The sequence below is a fragment of the Prionailurus bengalensis genome, chromosome E1 (genome assembly GCF_016509475.1).
Source record: "Prionailurus bengalensis isolate Pbe53 chromosome E1, Fcat_Pben_1.1_paternal_pri, whole genome shotgun sequence".
Lineage (NCBI taxonomy): Eukaryota > Metazoa > Chordata > Mammalia > Carnivora > Felidae > Prionailurus > Prionailurus bengalensis.
In genome coordinates, this window is record NC_057347.1 from 4,966,114 (window position 1) to 4,981,003 (window position 14,890).

Here is a 14,890-nt window from a genome sequence, read left to right on the forward strand (position 1 = left end):
ATTGCAACCACAAGGGCAGGTCATGTTGTCCTCATTTTATAGATGAGGCTACTACCCAATGCAGCCTGTCCACTGTCACCCAGTGATTGAGCGGTGGCACTCAGAGCAGGACCCAGGCACTCGGACTTCCCATCTCTTTTCCTTCCTTTCATCTGCCAGGACCAGGTTTAGGCTACCCTCCCCGAAACCTCTTCAAACGGCTGCTCTGGTCTCTTGGTTCCAAAGGTCAGATGGAATCCCCCAGAAGAGGCAGGATTATCATTTCCTCCTTCCAACCCAGCAATGACCTTTATCCTTACACCCAGCGCTGGAAGGGAGTGCCCGGCTGTGCCAGTTTCCTGGCCACCGGGGGCGGGGGGATGATGATTGTTATCCCAACCACGGCTCCCCTTCCAGTCCCCTGGGGGAGAGCTGCCCGTAATTCAGGGTCACGGGGGCCAGACCGGCTCTATCCTTGGTGCTTCACGTCCCTGTGAAACATCTTTAACGATGATCTGCCTCCTTGGTCACATGCGGTCAACCAAGCAGCTGGCCCAGCTGGAAAGTGCAGCTCGGTGGACGAAATGGTCCGCCATGTTCTCCTGACCACTGAGGCTCCCAGGCCAGCCGTGGCCGGGTGGGGGTGGGAGTGAAGGATGGGGGTGGCCGCATGGGAGTGTGTGTGAGGAGGGAGGGGGGGGCGCTGCTGAAAGAGGAGGCAGGTGCCCCGAGGGAGGATGTGGAGGCAGGTCCTCCCCACTGTGGTGTGTGTCCCACCTGCAGGTACAGGCAGGAAGGGAGGGAGAAGGGCCATTCTGGGTGGTTCCCCGCCACCACTCCATCAGTGCTAGGACACACATGGCCACTGGAGAGCTTTCCATTCTCTCCCAGTGCTAGACCCCCTCTCCCCCTGCAGCCGGCTGGTCTTCCAACAGACAATCAAGATGGGCTCTCCTCTCCAAAGTTCTGAGCTGACGGAATAACTTCCTGTTCTGCATGGCGGGACCACTCTTGGCATCTCAGAAATGGAGGGGGCCGTGGAGACCCTCTTTGTAGTCTCCATAAGGACGACGGGCCCCGGAGGGGGAGAGGACAGCCTGTGGCCACCACAGGTGCCCACCCAGGTAGGCAGAGCCCCCAGCCGGGGTGCAGGCTTCCAGTTCCTTCTCAGCCTCTCCAGCCACCCCGCCAGGCGGGCCTCATGTGCACTCACCTGCTCCCCCGTGGGGCGTTCTGGGTGGGAGTGGAAACACGCCCCTACCCCTCTGGCCGCGCAGCAGCCCCAGGTTCACGGCCAGCTGCCTGTGGAGCCTGCGTCCCTCCTCCTGTGCCCACGGCCAAACTACAAGTCCAGCTTCTCAAGAGGTACCTCGATGTTGAGGGAATACCAGGTGATCCAGAAGAGCAGGCTGAACACCAGGGTCAGGGCCCCCGTGTAGACCAAGAAGTCCCAGTAATCGAGGGAGGCGAAGACGCCCAGCAGCAGAAGGACCAGGCCCACGGCGTCGAGCAGCAGGGCCAGCACAAGGAAGAGTACACAGCGCCCCAGGTTGCATCTTCCCCAGCGCCTCCCCAGGAGCATTGCCCTGCAGCAGCGGGAGAAACCCGGCTGCACCCCTGGGGCTGATTTGCATGGGAGGGTGGCGGTTCTGCCTCCTGCCGCCCGCACCGGCTGGCCGCTGGGTGTGAGCGAACGAGGGAGACGTCAGGCTGTCTGGAGCCACAAGGAAGTACATGCGGATCCAGCTTTATGAGCACGGCAGCCAGTGGGGCAGGCTATTCCTTAACTGCTTCGTGACTCAGGACTGGTCCGGGCCAAAACACACTGACATCAGTGCTAATGGGACTGGTCAGCGCTGGGTTACGTGGCCGGGGAGGGGTCAGGTGCCCCGGGAGGGATTTTCGGTGTCCAAGAGGGGGGCTGTCCCGTGCCTCGTCCCGTGCCTCTCGAGTTCCTGGCAAGTCCTGGCAGGTTTCTGAGCCCTGTGGTGGTGGTGGGGTTTCGTTCCCCTCACCCGTCCGCCCTCCTCTTCCTGGTGCAGAGGGAGGTTTTAAGTAAAAGATGCAGAAGAGACTCTGTTGACATACGTAGAGTTTGAAATGGTGCGGTAAGAATCTGTCAGTTCTAGGGACCAAATAGGGACCCAGAGAAGGTGGATGTGCCTCGTGGATGTCTCCATTCTGAAGACCTGGGGACCTGGGAGGATACACGGATGGGGCAGAGTGGGCGGGGCAGGGGGACTTCTGGCCTCTGGCTGTGGTGCATCGGGCGTGAGCCAAAAGGCGACAGAAGTCGAGAAATATCTGTCTGGTTCTCTGCATCTTTTCCAGACTGACTCGAGGTTTGCCTTATGTCCCGCGGACACTGCTCACTCACATCCCCGAGGGGTGATGTAGCCGTGTCACTGTGGCTGCTCACAGGGTGTGCGGCCTCCCCTCTGTCCCTGGTTCACTGCGGGACCTTGGCCTACACACCAGACGTCTCTGGGACTCGGTTTCCCCCAGGCATAGTGGAAGAAATAATTTCCACTCTTTCTCCTGCCTTCTCTGGTCGATGAGAATGAATAGACAGCTCTGACTTTGTTCCCTAGTGTGAAATAGGCCAGGAGGAGTGAGAAACTTCCAGAAAAAAGGTCCTGGGCGGGGGGAGAATTAATGTGTTACAGATTTTAGGATCCAAAGCTCCAGGAGACTTGACTCAGGCCAAGTAGCTGATCTGGAGCATCTCCAAGTGAGAAGTAGCTGAGGCTACTCCCCCCCCCCCCCCCCCCCGGTGTCTGTCTCCTTTTCTTTTTTTTTTTTTTAATTTTTTTTTTTTTAATTTTTTTTTTCAACGTTTATTTATTTTTGGGACAGAGAGAGACAGAGCATGAACGGGGGAGGGGCAGAGAGAGAGGGAGACACAGAATCAGAAACAGGCTCCAGGCTCTGAGCCATCAGCCCAGAGCCCGACGCGGGGCTCGAACTCCCGTACCGCGAGATCGTGACCTGGCTGAAGTCGGACACTTAACTGACTGCGCCACCCAGGCGCCCCTTTTAATTTTTTTTTTAACGTTTATTTTTGAGACAGAGAGAGACAGAGCATGAATGGGGGAGGGTCAGAGAGAGGGAGACACAGAGTCTGAAACAGGCTCCAGGCTCTGAGCTGTCAGCACAGAGCCCGACGTGGGGCTCGAACTCACAGACCGTGAGATCATGACCTGAGCTGAAGCCGGCCGCTCAACCGACTGAGCCACCCAGGTGCCCCTCCTTTTCTGGATATATGCTCAGAGGCAGTTAGGTATCCACACAGGAGCACCTCCAGTGCTGGAGAGGCTGACAGCCCTCCCATCTGCTGCCTCCAGCTCCGACCGGGAGAGTGTCTCGGGAAGAACGGTGGGCGGACGGCAATGCCCTGTGGGGGGCAGGCCAAGAGTCTGTGCCGTGGAACCCCGGGTGCATGTGTGCAGGTCTGGCTGTCCGCAGGCTCCCGGGTGCCTTTGCAGAGGAGTCCCGTGAGCCTGCGAACGATTTTACCATGAAGACTTTTATGTGCCCGAGAGTCTCTTGAGTCCCGGGCCATCAGGTGGTTGGTCACCGTAATCCTGTCTGACTTCGGGTGACAGGTCAGAGAGAAGCTGGTGACCACTTTGCCACTCAGCCCCAGCTCAGCACCCCAGGTCTTCTCACCATGTTTATTTCTACTGTTTTCGCACACACACACACACACACACACACACACACACACACACATCCAGCTGAACAGACTCTGACACATTCCCCAGCAAAAGGAACAAAATCGAATCAAAACCACTCGCAATTTCGTGTCCAGAGCTAACCAGCACACGTCACTTAGCATTTATCCTCCAGAACCGTAAACACCCCTCTTCCGTCTTAGGGAAAGGGGCCGCGTTGCGCACCCTGTCCTGCGGCCAACACGTGGCCGTTCTTCCGCGGGGCTAAACGGGGCGGGGCGGGGCGGCGGGGGGTGGGGGGCCGGGGGACCACCCAGGTCGCGAGAGCCCTGGGCACCGCCCACCTCCGCGTCTCTGCTCCGCCCATGTGCCAGGCCCTCTAGATGTTTACACAGCTGGGACAGACTGGGATGGCTGGTGGAAAGCCAGGTGACAAGGGAGCCCTCTGAGTGGGGCCGCTCAAAGAAGAGGTGGGAATAGGAGGGGGAAGGAGGGCGTGGCTGGCCCTGGGGACACTGAGAGTGCCAGGCACAGCCCAGAGCAGGGGCGGGTCACCAGCAGGAACGTTCACTTGACTTGATTGACATAGCCCTGTCTGCGGTGCTCGCTTTTAACAGAGCTTCCCGGCCCTGTTCCCTCATCAGGTGTAGTGGCCACCGTAGGAAATAGCTGTGTGAGGTCCCTGGGTGGCCCAGAACGCCAACGTGGGGGCTTCAACCACAGAAACTTCTAGAGGAGGGAAGTCTGAGCTCTGGGCGTCATCAGGGTGGGCTCCCTCTAAGGGCTGTGAGGGAGAATCTGTTCCCTGCCCCTCGCCTTGCTTCTGGGGGTTTCCTGGCAGCGTTGGGCTTTCCTTGGCTTACAGGTGCATCACCATCCTATGTGAGCGTCATTCTCTTTGTGTGCTTGTCTCTGTGTCCAAATTTCCCCTTTTTATAAGGATACCAGTTATGTTGGATGAGGGGTCTACTCTACTGTCGTTTGACCCCATCTTTTTTTTTCTTTTTAAGTTTATTTATTTTGAAAGAGAGGCAGAGAGACATGGAGAGAGAATCCCCAGCAGGCTCCGCACTGTCAGCGCGAAGTCTGACACGGGGCTCGATCCCACGAACCGTGAGATCATGACCCGAGCCAAAGTCGGACGCTTAACCGACGGAGCCCCCCCAGGCACCTCTGAGACTGATACACACAGTGTGAAGAGTTAGGAGACAACGCAAGGAGACAAACGGACATCTGTGTGCCTTCCGAAGCACAAACACAGTGTGTGGGGCATGTCCACGGGCCCCGCTCCTGGCCTGTGGCTTCCAGATTTGGTCCCTGATGCCCCCTCGGCCCCCTCTCTTCTGAGACTTCTCGGGCTGTGGGGTCTGTCGCTGCCTCTGTGGCTCAGAGAGGTTTGTCCTCTCCGAGGACAGATATGCCTCCTCTTGGCAACTGACACCTTGTCGCTCCCGTGGAAAGTCATCACGATCTGTCCTCTCCCTGTGATGTCACCAGGATGACAGTGCTCGCATGACCTGGATGCTCAAGGGCAGGCTGAGAACCGAGGGACCAGGGACAGGCCAGCCTGGCAGGCTCAGCTGACACAGAGTCAGTTGCCGGGGCATGACAATCTGAATGACCGAGGCGCAGTCACCACCCGAGTGTCAGGGCTCAGATGTTGGGCGGGCATAGCCACGCCAGCCTGTGCCACTCACGCGCTGTGTGACCTCGGGCAAGTCACGTGCCCTCTCTGTGCCTCAATCTCCTCATTGTAAAATGATCCCTTGTCCCACAGGGTTACTGGAGAGATTACATGAGTTCACAGTTGTAAAGTGTGCTTAGTACCTGCACACGGTGACGTTGACAAGTGTTACCATTGCGGTTGTCAGGACATCTTTGCCTTCCTTCCGCCACGATGATGCTTCTGTAGGGAAAACCCCAGGTTGGAAGGGACCCACACTGACTGTCCTGCTCTAGCATTTCTCCCCTTGATCGAGCTTGGCTTCCCCTGTTCTCCTGACTCGCCTGATACCCAGTGGGTCCAGTTAGGACACCCTGAGCCCTCTCTCCATCCTTACAGCTACAGATGCGACCTTGATGGGGACCCCTTATTCTCATGAAATGCTCTTCCGGTCCCCAGTCTCTTTATCTGCCCCATTCTCACATCTGTCCACATTGCCCACTGGCCTAATCCGGCATTTCTCAAGCCCTTGGCATCCACGTGCTATGCCCAGGATTTGGCCACAGCTGCGGTCTGCTTCTGTCATTTGTTATAGAAAATCATATTAATGTGTTAATGTGTCACTACATGGATTTGTTCATTTTACTGTATCTTGTTAATGATTTTCTTAAAACCTTGTTAATGATTTTTTTAACTTCAATGAATTATTGTCACCATCAGTGGAAAACTTACTTGGAATAGACAGCAAGTATTTTAGAATATACACTCTGAAAACAAAACACTGTAATTCAACTAGACCAGAGGTCCTCAAACTTTTTCTGTAATGGGCCAGATTATTAAACATTTTAGACTTTGCGGGCCGTAAGGTCTCTGTTAGAGCCACTCAGTTCTGCCATAGTAGCAGAATGAATGGTGTGGCTGTGTTCCGATAAAACTTTATTTATAAAACCAGGCGGTGGGCCAGACTCATCAACGCCTGAACTAGCCGCTGTTGCAAGTTGAAGGTGCTGAACCCAAGGCCTATACTTTCTTTGTCAAATAAAGGCCTGAAGTTCACATATTTCAGAGGCGATATTTGCACCGTGTCGCGGAGAGGTTTTGTCCTTGGAAATCCTATAAAGGACCGGATGAGAATTAAAATGGCTATGCCTTTTGAAGTGAACCTGTGTGCCAGCTAAATGTGTTTCATGTGCCCCTGGGGGTACGGGGCTAGAATTTGGAAAAGCATTGACACTGATCAATCGGTCTCCAATCAGTCTTTACAGGCTCTCGCTTTTTCTCAGGGTCGGCATTTTCAGAAATACGTTGGTGCTTACCTGAGGAGTGTCTGACAATTTTCACAGCTCTTCATTCTTCCTCTGTTAAGGAGGCTTGAGAGACTTCCCCGGAGTGAACATCCTGGCCTTCCAGAATCCATCTAGCTGCTACCCACAGGCTCAGCAAACATTCCAGCTCTCTGCCCTGGTCTTCCTGTCTTCTTCCCCACCGGCCTGATCTAAGCCCTCATCATTCCCATCCAGACCTCTAAATGCAAATATCCCCCCTCCCTCTCTTTCTGCCCCCAGTCCCCAGGCCGGCTCTCTCCCCAACATCCTGGAGAATCAAGTTTGTTTCTTTCTCATTCCCATTTAATCTTTAAAGTTTATTCTCAAACGTTTAATTATAGCAAAATATGCACAACCCCAATTTAGCATTTCAACTGTTTTTTAACTGTGTGGCTCAGCGGCTTTAGGTACATTCGCGCTGCTGTGCGTCTCCAGAACGTTTTCATCTCTCCAAATGAAACTGTGTCCCCAGGGAACACGGACTTCCCATCCCTCTTTTCCACCAGCCCCCCCACCCCACCCCGGCCCCTGCCCCCGCCCTTCTACTTTCTGACTCTAAAAATTTGATTCCTCTGTTAGGAGTGGAATCAGCAGTATTTGTCCGCTTGTAACTGGCTTATTTGGCTCAGCATGAGGTCCTCAGGTTTCATCCCCATCAGAGCATGCGTCAGAACTTCCTTCCTTTTAAAGACTGAGTAATAGGTCATTTTGTGGATCCATCCACCTGTCACTGGATGCCTGAGATGCTTCCACTTTGTGCCTATCGTGAATAATCCTGCCGTGAACATGAGTGCACAGATACCCGTACGATGAATCCCTGATTTCAGTTCTTTGGGGTGCGTGCCTACCTAAAAGTGAAATTGCTGGATTAATTCGATGGCTCTATGTTGAGTTTTTTTAAGGACCCAGCATACCGTTCTCCGCCATGGCTGCACCATTTTCCATTCTCGCGAGCGGTGCGGAAGGGCTCCGGTCTCCACATTCTCTCCAACACTTGTTGTCTTCCGTTTTGCTTATTTTTGTCATTGTTGTTTTGATAATAGCCATCCTCATGGGTGAGAAGTAGGTTCCTATTTGACTTGATAGTTGCTTTTATAATAGTACCTGGTACACTTGTGGAGGTCGTTTGTCTAGTTCTCCATGGTCCTCATTCATAGGCTGGACACCTTTCCTGGCCAGGGAGCAGCTCGCCTCCTTGTAACTAACACCCAGTGTTTATTGAATGGTCCCTTTCATAACTCCCAGGACTCTCTGCTCTTGGGAAAGCTGAGTGTCTCACCAGAGTTGCTACAGCTCCTCCTGGATCCTATCTTTCGTCCCCCACCTCCCCATTTCTAAGCAGGCAGTGCTCCTGCAGCCCCCCTCCCAGAATAAAGCGTCTCCACGGGAATACCTTGAAGCCTTATCAGGCAGGGAAAATGGTGTACTGCACTCCTACTTGGTTGCTGCCCACACCCGTTTAGTTTTGTTGTCTATTTCTGCTGGCACTCAGCTCTGAGTTAACTGCTGGGCACGTAGTCAGAGATGTCAGAGCTGTGGATCCTCAGACATCGCCACCAGGGTATCTGCTGGGTTTGGTGCCAGAATCCATTTTTCTGTTTAGCATTTTTCTTGCCGTGACTTGTCTGCCCTGGGAACAATGAGCTGCAAAGCCTGTTTGCAGGGCTCCAGGGTTAAGCCGTACGGGGCTCGGTTGTCTGTGACCCCCTTTCTCTCCCAGCCAGGTCCCGAACCAAGCTCCAGGGACTCTGCTTGGGTGAGCCCCAGGGCCAGAGCCTCGGGCCTGCCCATCCACTTCTGCGCTCTGCTGGGAATCGGGCTCAGCTCTCTTGAGCTGCCGATGCATCTTTAGTTGCAAAATCAGTGCTAAGTGAGCAAGAGGAAATAAAGGGCCATGTTAACGTCTTCTTCCCAAGAGCATCGGGGACCCGTTGGAGCGTCCTGAGGAGAAGGTGAAGGGATCCATATTTTTAAAAGAGGGTTCCCGCTACCGTGGGGAGAGCAGTACGGAGGGGGCCAAGAATGGGCACCTGGCAAGCAGCGAGCAGGGAAGAGGTGGGGTTGGTGACAGTAGGAATGAGAAGAAGTGGATATGAGAGATAACCGGGAGGTGAAATCAACAGGACGTGACGACACATTCAATGTGGGGATGGATGCGGGAAAGCGAGGGGGCCACTGCTGAATACCAACCAGGTTTCTGTGTTGTACAGCTGGATGCCCGAGGTGCCTCCGGTGATGAGCTACACCGGAAGAGGGGCTGGGGTGGCTGAGAAGCCATGATACGCCGGCTGGGGACTGGAGCTCTGGGCTACGCACATGGGCTTGTGGGTCCGCGGCAAACTGGTGGTGGGGAGGAGATTGCTCGTCTCCTTGAGATCTCGCACAGTTCGAGAAGACGCGGGCCGGGTCTCGACGATCTCCCCCATTTCATGGCTGGGTGGAGTAGAACTAGCCAGCTAAGGAGACAGGAAAAGAATGCCTAGAGAGGTGGGAAGAAACCACGGGCTGGTTCTAACTTGAATCCAAAGGAAGAAGACGTTTCAAAGAGAACAGAGTGGCCAGTTGTGTTGAATGCCTTTGAAAGATCAAGTCGGCTCACATACCTTCCCAGGGCTCAATCAGCAGGGGGGATCCTCATCCCTCCCTCTCCCCATCCTCCCCCTCCAAATGGCCTCATCTTCCCCTCCCTTGTGCCACACACCTGCTTGTTGTCCTCCTGAGCACTCGGCAGCTGGGGCTGCAGGCAGGTGGGCTGGGGGAGGGGGGTGTTGAGCAAGTGCTTTGACCCTTCTGAGCCCAGGCAGAGGAAATCGGCACGCGAATTTTTTTTTTTTTTTTTTTTTTTTTTTTTTACCTGTAGGATGAATGCGAACTGGGAGACAGATAATGGAGAGTCTACGGGAAGAAGCAAAATGCCCAGGACCCTGAAGAGCCTAGCTTTCAGGGATCTGAGGTGCCAGCCTGGAGGGGAGGGTCTCTGGAGAGCTGGGGGAAATCCAGCAGGCGGGCTAATGCGCTAACCCGGACGATTTGAAAACAAAACAGAGCATTCCTCTACAGTGGGGATATGGAAAATCCCACTGAGATTTCAGAATTTCAGTTATAGTGGCCAAAGAATGTTTCCTTAAGGATTTAGAAGAGCTCAGTCGTATATTAATTAATAAAAACAATAAATTATTAAGTAATTAATAAAAATTAATGAGTGAGTTGGGTTAATTAATAAAAATTAACGAGTGAGTGATAAGAACGCTTAACACGAGGCCCGCCCTCTGAACAAATGTTCACATGCACAACACAGAAGGAGGGAAGGGCGGGGAACAGAAGGAGACCAGCGTCTCTGCTCAGACCCATCTGTGGTGCTGTCTACAGAGCAGGCTGCTCCCCACACAGCCAGGGGTTGGTCCTCAGCTTCCCTGGGCATCCATGCCAGCTCCTGGGCACGAGGCCCAGGGCTCAGGACACTTGGCCTCCGTGGCCTTGCACTGGGTTCTTTGGGACCTGCTCTCTTGAACCCACGAAGAATTGTGGAATATCTCTTCCCAGGCCCTAAGAGCACTGTCCTCACCAAGCCAATGGCTGCTTTTGCTTGCTGGAGACGGAACAGGGATAGGATGGGAGTGGGGGCCGAAACACACTTCTCCGTGGGTCCCTTGTCCCTCTGTGCGTGACGTCTTGTAACCTGGGGCACGTCTGAATTTCAGCTCCTTCACCTGTAAAATGGGAGTAGTAATACTTACCTGCATTACTCCTACGCAGAGCCCTTGTAAGGACTGTCACTACCCTTACACTTAACAAGCACAGAGTTCTCACTACAGAGAGGACTCACTTACACATAAAGCACAGAGAATCGGCAAGGCCTGTGACCCCAGGATACTTTAAGGAGGGCTTCCTGGAAGAGGCAGCGTTTGAGGTAGGAGTCAGCTAGATGGAAGAGGGGATCAGAATGGTGTAGGCCCAGGAAGGAGCACATGGAAAGGTGCAGCGGCGTGACGTCGTGGGAAATACTAAGCCGTGGGTCTGGGGTACGGGGTGAGTGGCCGGGAAGTAGGTAGGCTGGGGGAGGAGCGTGACTCCGCAGGAAGGACTCAGCTAAGTGAGGGAGTGTGAGTCCCATCTTGTTATAGGATGAGAGCAGGTTCAGGAGCAGGAGTGGTGACGTGATCAGAAGCACCTTCTAGAAAGACAGCTGGTTGGAATGTGGGGAGTGGATTGGAGCGGGACGAGCCTGAAGGCAGGGAGGCTGATGGGGGCACCGGTGACTTAACCCAGGGGCACTGGGACTTGGGAGAAGGGGAAGGGAAGGGCCTCTAGGTACTTGGGAGACAGACTGCGTGTGGGGCGTGTGGGAGAGGGAGGCCAGCCCAGGTTCGGGATTGGTGGGTGAGGTTGCCCTCCGCTGACACACAAGTGGATCTGGACGAAGCGGTGTGGGGACACACAGTGGCTTCTTCCAACACCGGTCAGTGTGCGTTGAGGGCTGTCCGGGTTGGGACGTGCTGTCTGGAGCTCAGCACAGGTGTCCACAGCAGTGGCCGACTCGGGTGACATTGACTGAAGCTGGAGGTGGGGGGGGGGGTGCGGTGCAGGCAGCAGGGAGGCTGGGGGTGACGGCAGAGGGAGGGAGACCAGCACAGAGGGATGGAGGGCTGAGTGGGTACCAGGAGGAGGAGGAGGGTCCCGGACGGGCGTGTGTGGCCAGGGAGCGGCCAGAGCAGCAGAAGGACCAGCAGGACAGGCACCGCCCAACAAGGCTGCAGGCCGACAGCATGGCGCCCCTTCCCCACAAGGTCCCCTTCCGGAGGGGGTTGGTGTGGGACTCACACCCGGGTGGGGGTGGGGAGGAGAGCCGGGAGGGGAGGAGGAGGAGAGATGGTTTCTCCAACACCCACACGGCTTCCTTCCTCGGCCCCCCTTTCCCACGTCCTCTTCTGGAATGTTCTGCCCCCAACCTTGCCTCGGTGGCCTCCTTCTTGTCAGGCCTCAACACAAAGCTCCCCTCCCTGCCTCCGTGGCCCGCATCACTCTCTGACACCGGCTTGTCCGTTTGACGATGGCCTTTTTCACGGCCTGTGTGCCTCTAGGAGGGAGTGGGGGTGGGGGGGAAGCTCTGTTTGGTCCACCCCCCACCCTCGACTCCCAGTGCAGCGTTCCCAAGGTGCTCAATAGCGTCGCGTCGAAAGGATGAAGGGAACAATGGCGTCTTTCAGGGACCACGTGTGAAAGGGCCTGGTGAGCCATCCCCAGGCCCTTCCCAGGCCCGCGTCCATGCCATCCGGCAGGCCCCTTCTGCGGCGGCCACGCCCCTGCCCCCCACCCCCAGCCTTCCCGCCTCCCTCCCCCATCCTGTTGTTGGGATGAACCTGAACAGGGCTGTCCTGGCCTTGACTGGGGCTCTCTCACACCCACGCTGGGCGCCGCTCATTAGTCGGGTCGCCCTGCGCCAGCCCCGAAAGTGAACACACCCTGTCCCCAGGCCCATCAATCACTGCTGGCTCCTTTCACGGAGCCTTTCTTCCCTCTCCCAGTGAATGGGCATCAGCAGAGTGTTCGGCCGATGTGCTCAGAATTATTCACTTGGGGTTCCTTCCCTGAGTTTTATGAGGCTCTGCCCTGGAGTCTTTTTTTTTTTTTAATTTTTTTTCATGTTTACTTTTGAAACAGAGAGGGACAGAGCGTGAGCAGGGGAGGGGCAGAGAGAGAGGGAGACAGAATCCGAAGCAGGCTCCAGGCTCCGAGCTGTCCGCACAGAGCCTGAAACCGTGCTTGAACCCATGAACCATGAGAGAGCACTAGTGGGAGAGGGGCAGAGGAAGAGGGAGAGAGAGAGAATCCCAAGTAGGCTCCACACTTAGCACAGAGCCCCACGTGGGACTTGAACTCACAAACTGAGCCAAAATCAAGAGTAAGATGCTTAACCGACTGAGCCACCCAGCCATCTGACTGGTATCTTTATAAGAAGAAGAAATTGGGGGAGCACCTGGGCTCAGGATCTCACAGTTCATGGGTTCAAGCGCCGCGTCGAGCTCTGTGCTGACAGCTCGGAGCCTGGAGCCTGTTTCGGATTCTGTGTCTCCCTCTCTCTCTGCCCCTCCCCCACTCATGCTCTGTCTCCCTCTGTGTCTCGAAAATAAATAAACATTAAAAAATTAAAAAAAAAAAAAGAAATTAGGACACAGACACACACAGAGGGAAGACACAGGGAGAAGAGAGCCATCTACAAGCCAAGTCGGGAGGTCTCAGCCCCCTAGCCTGTGATACTTTGTTATGGCCGCTCTAGCAACCTAACACAAGGATCCCCCCCTGTGGGGAGACTAGCTTGGATTTTCCGAGTGGGCCCAATGTAATCACAAGGGTCCTTACAAGTGAAGGAGGGGAACCAGAGGGTCCAAGAAGAATGGTGTCAGAAGTACAGGTCAGACTGAGGGGGGTGGAGGGGTCTGAAGATAGAGGAAGGGGCCAGAAGCCAAGGGACGTGGGGGCCTCCAGAAGCTGGCTACAGCAAGGAGCAAAATCTTCCCCTAGAGCCCTTCAGAGGGGATGCAGCCCTACCTAACACCTTGATTTTAGCCCTATGAGATCCATTTTGGACTTGGGACTTCCAGAATGGTAACATAATAAGTTTGGATTTGGGTTTTTTGTTTGTTTGTTTTCACAGCAGCAACAGGGAGCTAACACATTGTCCAATAGGCACTTAGACATACGGGCATAGGTGTGGGGAGTCACAGCACACAGAGTAATTGAAGCCATTGTGAACAAAGAACCCGTTTGGAGAAGCGTGTGAGTGAGGACAGTTGAGGTCTAGGCAAGAACCTACAGAGACCAGCATTTCAGGACAGGACAGCTCACACGGCCGTGTCTCTGACGGGGGCACGTGGTCCATGCTCTGGGGATTGAAATGCTGGGCTAACGGCCACTCCCGAGGCACAGGTCCAGAGGTTGTGTCTGAGAAGGGGGTCGGAGAAAGCGAGGGACTAAGGGCCAGGCGGCGAGTCAGACGACGGTCACCATAGTTAGAATCCTATGTCCCTCCCCTTCCAGGCCTCCTTCCCGTGCGGCCCTGCAGGAAAATGGCCATTATTTGCACCCACGCTTCTTTATGGATGGAAGGTGAGACCAACATGATTACCAGAGAGACTGTTGGCTGTCACTTTTGACGCTCATGCTGGAGAGCCCTGCTGGGCAGTGGGGGGTGGCCCTTGCTCAGCTTTCTCCTTGGTACGAGACCTGATTGGGAGTGCCCCTCCTTCCCGCACCTACAGCACAGTCCCTCGGGTCCAGCAACCCCCCCCACTGGCGATCTGAGGGAGCAGACAGCACAGGGCCAGGGCCTGGCTCAGCTCCCATAGCCCCCAGAGCCATGCACAGCAGTCTGCATAGACAGAAGCCTCCGATGGGATGGGAAAGAACCGGCCATATCCTGTGGGTGCTAAGGGCACGGGCTCAGGGATCCGGGGTGGAGCAGGAAGCAGGACCTGGATGGGTAGCCACCGGTTTAGCAGGGACAAGGAGGGACCAGTCCCAAGGCTCACCAGGGAGTCCTCTCTAGTCTTTTTTTTTTTTTTTTTATGTCTTTATTTTCTTTTGAGAGAGAGAGACAGAGAGTGAGCAGGGGAGGAGCAGAGAGAGGGAGACACAGAATCCAAAGCAGGCTCCAGGCTCTGAGCCATCAGCACAGAGCCCGATGCGGGGCTCAAACTCACAAACTGCGAGATCATGACCTGAGCCGAAGTCGGACGCTCAACCGGCTGAGCCACTCAGGGGCCCCATGGAGTCCACTCTAGTCTTAAAGGAAGCAAGGAGGGTCTTTCTTTGGAGAAAGGGCGGGCAAGCCCCCAGCTTCTCTCCCTGCAGAAAGCCGCGGAGCTCAGCCACTGTGCTTCCTGGAAAAGTGATACTGGCTGTTGACTTAGATCCTTGTTAGATCCTTCTCAGCACTCAGCAGAAGAGCCTGGCCTGGGAGGTACCAAGGCCACCCTGTTGTGACAGCATCACCTCGTGCCAGCAGCCGGAGACCCCCATCCCCACCCCCTGCATTTGTGCGTGGCTCGTAGGAGATGCTCAGAATGCTGGCTTCTTTCCTGGCTGGTGGCTCCGTCTGTCTGTCCTCCTGGTGCCTGGCCACTTCCCTGCTTGGCGTTCTGGGCCCCTGCTGGGTGTGTCCTCCCCTCCTGTCTCCCAACCCCAGCTGCACTTCTGCTTTCCCTGCCTCGCAGCCCAGAGCCCACCACAGCGACCCTGGGGGTCTCTGG

At 55.3% G+C, this 14,890-nt stretch overlaps 1 protein-coding gene across 1 annotated transcript; it reads right to left on the reverse strand.

The window, feature by feature from the left end:
* Positions 1-1,049: 1,049 nt before the first annotated feature.
* TMEM238L (transmembrane protein 238 like) lies at positions 1,050-1,789 on the reverse strand. The gene has a single exon (XM_043583140.1). It carries the CDS (start codon positions 1,559-1,561, stop codon positions 1,322-1,324), a length of 240 nt encoding a protein of 79 aa, XP_043439075.1. The 5' UTR covers positions 1,562-1,789; the 3' UTR covers positions 1,050-1,321.
* Positions 1,790-14,890: the final 13,101 nt, after the last annotated feature.